Source organism: Sprattus sprattus (genome assembly GCF_963457725.1).
Source record: "Sprattus sprattus genome assembly, chromosome: 8".
Classification (NCBI taxonomy): domain Eukaryota; kingdom Metazoa; phylum Chordata; class Actinopteri; order Clupeiformes; family Clupeidae; genus Sprattus; species Sprattus sprattus.
In genome coordinates this window covers 5,051,752-5,061,751 of record NC_137927.1, presented here as the reverse complement: position 1 = coordinate 5,061,751, position 10,000 = coordinate 5,051,752, and the positions used below count along the sequence as shown (strand labels likewise).

Below are 10,000 nucleotides of genomic sequence, written 5' to 3'. Positions count from 1 at the left end.
AGGCCCAATTTATCTTTCTTTTCGAGCTTTGTGAAGTGAAAACAATAGAAATATATCTGTTGTAACATTCAAGTGTTTCTGTGAGTAGAGTTCAGCTGACGTTCCCTAATCAGTAACAACGATACAACATCCAGTGAAATACAAACATCTTTCTCCAGCATACTCCACCTGTCCCTCAGGGCACTATTTCTCCAATAGAACACTAGAGTAGGAGAATCAATCCACCGTTTATCTGCCCACTGAGTTCTCTCGCTAACTGCTCTCCTCACCAGCTGTGTAAGGCAAAACAGGATGCTTTGGGCGGCACACTAAGAATTGGTCAAACATGGTCTTGTCTGCAGAAGCATCGGCCCACGCGGCTGCCGCCTCTTGCAGAGATCAGGCCCGGGGCTGGCCCGAGTCTACTAAACCACGGTTCTGCTCTCTGCTGTGTGATAGCCAATAAAAGCACACATCTGTCAGAATGGGCCAACGCGGACAGGTGGATGGATGGGACGACAGCTGGACAAAAAAAATTAAGTGTGTGTGTCCTACATTTATTGATCTCTTGAGTTTTCATAAAACAGAGGACTCCCCCCCCCCCCCCCCCCATTTGTATGATGTAAAAGACCAGCCAGCTGCTCTGAGAGGGACCTGGGGAGGTGCTTTAAGGTCAGAGCAGGAATGCTGAGATGTGCTCCCTGTGAATATCCTCGCCACCAAAGACCCAGGGAGAGCCACTGGTGCCTGACCAAGTCCTCTACTCTTCTTCTAAATCAAGGCATGGTCAGGCCAAGCCTCGGAGAACTGACTGTGCAGTATACTTTATTTATATACAAATCAATAGAACAGGAGCAACACAACCTATTTCAGTTTCCTGGAGAGTCCAGACTAGACAGATTATGCAGGTCGCCGTGTGTCTGAACCTGTGATTGTAAAAGTGTGTGACGCGTTCCCACCCTGCTACTTTGGTGGCATGGCATGGCGTGGCGTGGTGGTGCCGATGAATACACACTCACACTGCGATACATTAACACTCTCCAATCTCCTTCGGCTCGTCCAAAACCAGGAGGACCCCCCGGTGTTACGGTTGACTGCGCTCCTGGACGTAAACTCCACTCAGAAAATGGGTTTAAAAATGTAATTATATGTTAATTATCTTTTTTTTGCAAAAGGTTTTTTTCACGCAAAAGAGCATTTGTTTGTTAGTGCCCTTCCAAGCTGAAGACCCTGAAAGAGTTTCTGTGACGACGAGATCAAAAGGAACTCTTAAGATTCTAGGTCTGTTTTTATCTTAAGCTGTTTTGCCCACTTCACCTCATCTCTTGCAGTCAAGTGGTTCTTAAGAGGGTGACACTGGTGCTGTGGCCAGTGTGTTTGTGTAATGCATTTATCCCTGACTCATCGGCTAACCTTTCAAAAAATGCCTCCAAGAAAATGTACATTTAGTGCGGTGAGTTTGGAAACAAGCATATCTGCTAGACACAGTCCAGATGATGATTGAACTGATTTAACACAAAAAGAAGCCACTTTAAATTATGTTATTGATAGCAATATCAAAAGGTTTCAGGCCTACTATATTTCCAAATGACTAGACAGCGTGTGAATATAATTTTTTCGCATTCTCTAATACCGTTTGATTGATTCTGGTTTAATGGGCATTACAGATAAAATTCCCTCTAAAGTGGTTTTAATGGAGCACGATAAACCTAACACGGCGGACGATTTCATGAGTAGGCTTCTGGAGGTAAGCGCTGCTGATGAACACTGCCCTCTAGGGGAAAACGCTGGAAAAAGGGTTAAAATGGACCCTTTTTTTTCTTTTTATCACAGAGCGCTCGCCTTCTAGCAAGAAACTCTCGGTTGAACTGGGGTTCTTTTGCATAGGTCGAGCGAACAAGCGAACACGGCCTTCCATACATTTATCTTGGAAGTTAAATCTTATTCCAGTAGGCCTACATAATGGGAAAAAACTGATCATAACATTTTAAGAAGAAATCGCATTTGTATTACTAATGTACGTATTATTAGTAGCTCTAGACGACCTGACTACCGAAGCATACGCCAAAAAAATGTGACACGATATTTTTCGTTGAATGTCATATCTGCACTATTCCAGTTCGACCTTTTAGAGTAGAGAGTAGACTAAATAACGGTGAAGAAAGCTAGTTGATCACCGAGAGTTGTTGGTCGTCGCTTCTCTGGAAGCGGGGGCCTGTGAAAGCTTGTTGCGCTGCCATTTTCAGACACCGCTCACTTGATGACCGCTGTGTGTGTGCACCAGGTAGACCATGTATCGAGAAAGCAACACCGTTGATGCATTTCTCCTAAAAGCAGAGAAGTGTCGAGACATTGTGCGTGCGCGCGCGCGCGCGTCGATGACACACACCTGTGAGACACTCAGCCTTGAAGCTTTTCACACAGTTATTGCTTAGCAACCGTGGTTGCCTCAAATTGCTGTGAATAGGATCAAGTTGCGCTGTACAACGTAATTCAATTTACGGAATAGATTAGAGTAGAAAAAAGAACAGACAAGCAAATAGCCAATTTCAGCAAGCAAGATAGTTGTATGCCTTCGCTTATCACCAATGACTATTAGTCCACCATGATTTAAGCCTAGTTAATTGTCGCCTACGTTTTTCACATTTAAACAATCAATAATTTCTAATAGGTCCATGCATTCTACGGGGAGCATATCCAAACGTATTTTTTTTTGCGCCGTGTCGACTGTGCGCCTCGAAAAGAGGAGCGTTCACATGTTGGCACTCAATGTCTGACATCGAGCTAGGTCACGTCCTGTCACTCAAATGCATTTCACTGCATATGTGTGAATGAAACGGGTCATATATGATGGGTAGTATTCTAAAAAAAAGCAGATGTCTTCAATGAATCCGAACTTTGTTTCCTGTGTGAATACAGTATGTGGTCTTTAAAACGTGTGGAAATATTTCCACTCATCTTGAAAACCTATTTAAATAGATGAAAAGTGTATGTGTTTTAAAAGTGATAACTCACAACAATTGGTGACGGCGAAACTGTTTGCTACTTCCAGATTGTCAATGTGGGGCGTCAGTCTGAATTCGGTGGTAACATACTGAACCATTCCTATCCGAAAAGCACTGTACTCCTGATCCGCGCCCCTTGGGAAAAGACCGCCTGGCACAAAAAAAGAAAGAAAAAAAACTTAATCACATTCATGTTGATTAACTGACAAATATTCTCTGTAAATATTCACACATTTCTCATTTTAAATTATTGTGTGAACTATGCATATATGTAAATGTGTATACGATTTCCACAAAGCTTTTCCCTGTGCAATAAGGACCATACGTACCTATCTGCACACTTGGGGACCCTCCGGCCGTCAAGCCCCAGAAGAGAGGCAGAAACAAAGAAGGAAAACTCATAATCGTGTGCATCTCCACAAATAGAAAGCACCTGGCCACATCCACTGAATCGGGAGAATATTCCTAGTCCGCTTTGAGCAACAGTCAATATTAGATCCGACACATGTTGGAGACGGGCGGTACTGGGGAGGAGGGGAAGCGCGTTTTCTGCAGGTGGTTACTTGGAGGAAAGCTCCGAGTCCCGGTGCCAGCCGCTGGGTCGGATGTCGATTTATCTTCTTGTCCCCCCACCTCCTTCGACCTCCAATGAGTTGCTACCTTTGTGAACGCTCGAGAGCACTAGACGTCTCCTCACCGCTCGCACTACATACCCCCCTACCCAGCCCCGAGCCAATGATGAGTTGAGCCGGAAAGGCACGAGTGGACCCGAGCCGCGCCTCAATGAAATTCACATCACACGAGTAGATTTGCGAGTGGGTTTGCGAGTAGATTCTTCACAAAGAGAGAAATCAATGCGTTTTTTAAAAAAGTAACACTTTTTGTCCCCATATTCATCCTCAGGTTTTCAAATGTATGTACTAAGTATATTTTTCATGTGAATCAGAACCACACCACAAGTTAGGCTTCATGTGTTGATTAGACCTACATATTATTATTATTTCTATTATTATTCATTTCCCAGAGGTTCAGATGGAGAGGGCTTACATTCCCTTCAAGCTGGAAACGTCAGTAATGAAAGCTTCATTTTTTGGCTTCATAACATTTTAAATACAAGATAATATTCGCAAACAAATCAGCTTACACGTTGCATGGCAACTAGACAGGCGGTACCTTTCAAATGAAAATCAACGTGCCGGGCATTCAAGCATTACTGATTGCAGCTCTATTAAACTGTAGCTTACTTGCTATTACTGTAATAAATGAAAACCATACTAGTATACTCATCCTGCAATGCTTAAATCAGAGTCCATATAGACTGTATTTTGTTTAGCTATATGAGCCATGGCTATATGCCATCTATAAATTGTGCCCTTTCATAGACAGAATGCATTCCTATTGAATTCCTCTCAGATTTGACACTAGCATAGTTCCTTGCTGGCCACAAACCACAGCAGAATCACATATGTAAAACGTGTAGTTTTACACAGTGTGAAGGGAAAGGACATCATTCACGCTGACAATTACATTAAACCTATACAGGAATGAAACAGCATAACACAGAGAAGTCATGGTAACAAGCACATACACTCCTACTAAATATTCAAAAAAGGAACACACAACCTGAACGATAAGTACACAGACACAACACCCAATGCATGCAACCAGTGCCTCGTTCTAGGCGAGCAGAGCACATGTGCCCTCCCTGGAGACCCCAACACCACCCCCACCCCCCGTCTCAACATAGGCTTTGAATGCACTCCTGCATTGTAGTGCTGAAGGTGGGGTACCCATGCTTATCCCTGACGTCAGCAGCAAAGATCTGGTGGCCGAACCGGAGCTGCAGCGCCCCCTGAAAGGCCGACCAGCTGGACCACTCTGCCTACTGGTGGGCACTGAGAACCTGCAAGACCTTTCCCTCCAGGGCGAGGGCGACCTAGACCACCGTCTCTCCTGTGGACCACGCATTGAATTGGGCCTCCAGCTGTACCTGAATGAGGTACGTCGCGGGTGGCCCCTCCCCATGGTAGCGAGACAGCTTCATCGCTCTGTGCCGAGCAGCCCTGATGCTGCAGGGTCAGTTCCTAGGTGAGCCGCAGGGAAGCCATCGGCTGGACCCAAGGTCCCCATCATGACTGGGTTTATCCACATGATGAGAAGCACTCTCAGTGCACGTCTCCTTTTCTGTGTTTGAAACAAAGTGCTGTCTTGAAAAAACGTTTTGGTCATATAAATGTAATTGAATGATGTAGTTGAAAGTTGAAAGGCTTAATATGAAAGCTTTTTTATTTGTTGTGGACTTAGTGTTTCTTTGGTTTCATCAGAAACTCACCCCCTCAAATGGGCCTACAGCAGTCAACAGTGACTTATGCGAGTTAAATGACAGTATACATTGTGTAGCCTACAGCTTTTAATATTTACAAGCCAGCAGCCAAGCACAGCTAAATAGGGCTGCAATAATGTATGTAGTGATGTGTGAATGAGCTTTGTAGACCTCCAGCAGGTTAAGAGAGAGATGTTATTTCATACGGCATCAGGTGATGGGGATCAACACTGAGCCCCAGTGTAAGGCCAGGCAGGCTCAGGACCATGGACAGGGCCCAATTACTGCTCACTGCTCCAAATGGACAATGCTGTGTTTGTCATTTTCCAGGTCAAAAGTAGGTTGTTTGTTGAGGGGGTCTGGGGGGTCTTCTTACACAACTGTTTCTTTTCATGGGTTTATTTGCATTTTGAGCATGGCTGTGCTTTAGTGCGCATTAAAAGCCTTGTAGAGGGAGATGCTTTCTGCATTTTTATGAACAGAATACCCACGGGAGTTCAGACTGCATGTGGTATTTGCCAAGTATTATACGAGTTTGCATCTTATTGCTCATATCTATCACACCCAATAACAGACCAAGCTTTTTCACTGTGGCTCACAAACAGCACAGTTATGGTTCACCAGTTGTGAGTCCCATTCCAAACACTACTACCCTTACCTGAAGCCAAGTTCATACAGTGCCAGAGAATAAAGGTTTACCTTATTGATATTTATGAGTATTCACACGTGCGAGAGCCAGGGAGGGCCGGAGGGATTCATCTTTTGTTTTCCTATAAGTGGGTACAGCCCGGCGGAGAAGAGGAGAGCAGAAGAGAGGGTTTCTCAGACGGGAGCATGGGGCATGGTTCTCAGTGCCGACCTCTCTCCTCCACAGTCATACCCACAATGCTTTGCTCCAGGGGGGAGAGAGGGAAGCATAGCGTGGCTGGGCCCTAAGACTCTTCTCAGTAAGTAACAGTGGTAGACCGCAGGGGTGTGTGCGTGTGTGCGTGTGTGCGTGTGTGTGTGTGTGTGTGTGTGTGTGTGTGTGTGTGTGTGTGTCAGAAGGATTGCATGTGCGTCTGTGCACCTCTTCTGTGGTGTAATTTGCTGTGGTGAATGACAGGATTGCATAATTCAACTGCATCTCATCTCTGCATCTTACAGGATGAGAGTGTGTGTGTGTGTGTGTGTGTCTGTGTGTGTGTCTGTGTGTGTGTGTGTGTGTGTGTGTGTGTGTGTGTGTGTGTGTGTGTGAGTGTGTGTGTGTGGGTGGGTGTGTGCGTGCCATATTTTACTCCAACGATTGTGTGCCTGATGACTTGTTTAATTCCTCTGTTTCGACACATCTACTTTCTGAATATTCATCACTTAGACTTGCCCTAATGGTGCATTTGCCACCCATATCCGTGACTTTGCAGCCCCATTCTGCATGCATTACTGGTGTGTGTGTGTGTGTGTGTGTGTTTCAGAGAAGGCCCTGGGTGTCACACACACACCTCATGCCAACAGAAAGCCTTTGCACTGCAAGGTTGATGATATCAGAATGTGAAAACTCCAGAAGAAGATACAGTTCAGGAACACAGATGTTTGGGATACTCTTACTTACGCTTGAGGGGAGTCATGTTAGCCTGTGTGCATGTGTGCTTAAGTGGTGTGGCAGGCTAAGTTAGTCTGCTTGTAAATGACTTCGGTATCCGGACTAAGTCTGTGTTGCAAACGGAGTTGGATATTTCATCCTTTATGAAGCAGAGGACAGCGTTGTTTGTCAGGGAGAGGAGGCTCCTCTGCAGAGAGATGGGGGCAAGAGATGTGGGCAGAACGACTCAGCCCTGAAGTGTAGTATTTCAGGAGTCGGGGGAGGAAAGCTAGGTGACAGTAAAAACCCAAGAGAGAGCTGTAGCAGGTACTGTAAACGGAAATGTTATTTATTTATCTATTTATATATATATATTCAATTATTTATTTATAACCCACAAATAGAGACTGCTGTCTTTGAGCACCAATGAGAGTGTGGAGAAATACTGATGAACATGTTCTAGCCTACACCGGCCTCGAGTTATTGGTGAAGATTGATCTGAGGTTGCCTAAGGAGAATTAGAAACAAGACATTTTGTTCGTACATCCCATTTTTCTCAGGTGAAATTCTATCTTTCTGCCCAGGGTAGGCACTGAACCGAAGCCTTACAAACGTTTATATTGATGAGTGTCTACATTAAGAAATACCTGAGAGAAACTACTTGAGAGAAAAAGAAATAAAAACAATGAGAAGGCTGTATTCACTCAATATTTCTCTAATGGTGGCAAACAAAAGATTATTGAAGGAATACTGAAAAGCTTTTGAAAAGGAATTGTTCCACATCATTGTACATAGATCACCAAAGCAATTAATTTGAAATGTGACTTTTTCACATCATTGTAAGTGGATCACCTAAGTATATATTTGAAAAGTGACTTTTCCACATCTTTGTAAATGGATTACCTAAGTGTTTATTTGTGTCTCATGGTTTGTGTTCAGTCCTGTTTTGTGGTCTCCATTTCTCACATCAGAGTCGTGATGCTGGTTCTAGCCTGTCCCCTGACAATAGGCCCCAGACGAAGACATGCTTATGGGGCCACATTGTTTGGGGCCTACACTGCATCATACACGCTTGATGCTCTTCCAGAGTTGTCTGGTGCCCTCTAATACAATCTAGCCTAGAGTCTCCTAGAGTGTGTCCAAGGTCCATCTTTCTGTTTTCATCTCACCTTCCATCTCTCTCCCTCTCTCCCTCTCTCCCTGCTTCCTCTCTCCCTCCCTCCCTCACCCTCTCTCCCTACATCCATCTCTCTCTCTCTCTCTCTCCCTGCTTCCTCTCTCTCTCCCTCCCTCCCTCACCCTCTCTCCCTACATCCATCTCTCTCCCTCTCCCCCCCCCCCCCCCCCCCGTCTCCCTCCCCTTTCCCCCCTGTCTTTCTCCCACTCTGTCAGTCGGTACCCATGGATCAGTGGTAAGGTCAGTCGGTGGCCAGCATTATTGGTGCAGGTCCTTGGGATTGGCTGGCAGGCTCCCAAGTCCTGTGGGAGTTTGAGCCTCTCAGCATGATAAGAACTACGCGCCAACCCCCCCCCCCCCACACACACACACACACACACACGCAGACACATACACAAACACACACACACACTTACACACACACACACACACACACACACACACACACACACACACACACACACACACACACACACACACATATATATACATAAACCCATACTCACTTACACACTTACTCACTTACACACACATACATACATACACACACACACACACACACACACACACACACACACACTTACACACACACACACACACACACACACACACACACACACACACTGAGATGGAACAGTGTATGCACATGGGTCTGACACACACACACACATATAAACATACATACATACACACAACACACACACATACACTCAACACTCAGCGTACATCGAAACATACATCCATAACATGGGTTGTTCCTCTGGCTACTGTTTTATTTAAGTAAAACAGCCATGCCACTGTATGTAATCGTGGTATTTTTGTTCTTCAGTAAGAACAGAGTAATTTAAGTAATTTGACAGAATTGAGGAATATGAGCTTTAATGAATAATTGTCATGAATACTATGGCTTCAGTGAGATCACAATCCCTCCTCTTCTTAACTGCTGTTTCCAACGGTGATGTGATAACAATCCTAGCAGTGTAGAAAAACAAAGCATACAAATACATGTAGAACCTTTAGGATTTTTATTGATGTTGTTCTCTGTTCTCATGATTCCCCCTGAAATCCAGGAGCTGTATTAACAGCTGGGGTGTGAACCACACACCTCTTGTCACCGATGGCCGCTTCCAAATGAGCAGTTCTGAAAACTGGAGCCTTTGGCCAATGGGCCGTCACTTCCAGGACAAGCAAGGGTCATTAGTGTGACTGTGTGTGACTGCGTGTCCAATGTGTCTCTCTCTGTCTTCAGCACTGCATGGATTTGCTGTTGCTCCTGAGAGAAGGTGGCTGCGGGGTGGATGCCTTCCTCCAGGGAGTGGAGGAGCAGTTTAGTTCCAGCGCATGCATAAATAAACAAAGAGTTAACAATACAGAGATGTCTCTTTGAGGTATGAGGGTGAACATACCTGATGGCATCCCCTATCCATCATCACCCTCTCTGGCTCGGATTGGTGGATTCACTTGTATAGGTCCCGCCTTCAGTTTGGCGCCATGTGATTGGATTGGTCCTGGTCTTGAGTGGAAAAACTGTGCTGGTCATGCCTGTCATCCATACCTACTTCCTCCTCACTCCTTCCTCTCTGCAGCTGCAGGTGGGGGAAAGGAGAGGGCTTATGGCCCACAGCATTCCCAAAAGTAGCCGTGACATTCCAGAAGTTTCCCAGCGTGCAATGACTTTATAACTGGCTCGCTTTGGGTTGCCGAGGTGACCTCGTAAACCCATTAGGCTCCTCTGCATGGCTCGCTGTGAAGTGCAAATGAGAAGTAAATTTGGGGTGAAATGACTCTCAACGTCTCTGCCCAAACCCACAGCCAATTGGAGCCCTGAGTCTGGCTCCGCTGTCACTGAATGAGCAGTGCTGCCTTCCACCTCTCTGCCAACCTCGTGCCTGACATTTCACCCAGCGGTCAGTTCCGTCTTCCCCCTGTGAACGCTCAGCTTCCATTAGTGTCTGGCC

The 10,000-nt window shown here is 45.4% G+C and overlaps 1 protein-coding gene across 2 annotated transcripts in view; it reads right to left on the bottom strand.

The window, feature by feature from the left end:
* Positions 1-3,347, bottom strand: part of gria2b (glutamate receptor, ionotropic, AMPA 2b) — a gene marked incomplete at its 3' end in the record, with an annotated part of 42,042 nt that extends 38,695 nt beyond the window's left edge. Inside the window, exons 1-2 of one of the 2 annotated variants that reach the window (XM_080843334.1) lie at positions 3,314-3,347; positions 2,995-3,135 (exon numbers count right to left, since the gene is read on the bottom strand). In XM_080843334.1, the coding sequence (XP_080699460.1) occupies positions 2,995-3,082 (88 nt within the window). In that variant the 5' untranslated portion in view covers positions 3,083-3,135; positions 3,314-3,347. The remainder of the gene's footprint in view (positions 1-2,994; positions 3,136-3,313) is intronic. The other variant, XM_080843335.1, reaches the window with a different exon arrangement.
* Between the last annotated feature and the right edge of the window lie 6,653 nt (positions 3,348-10,000).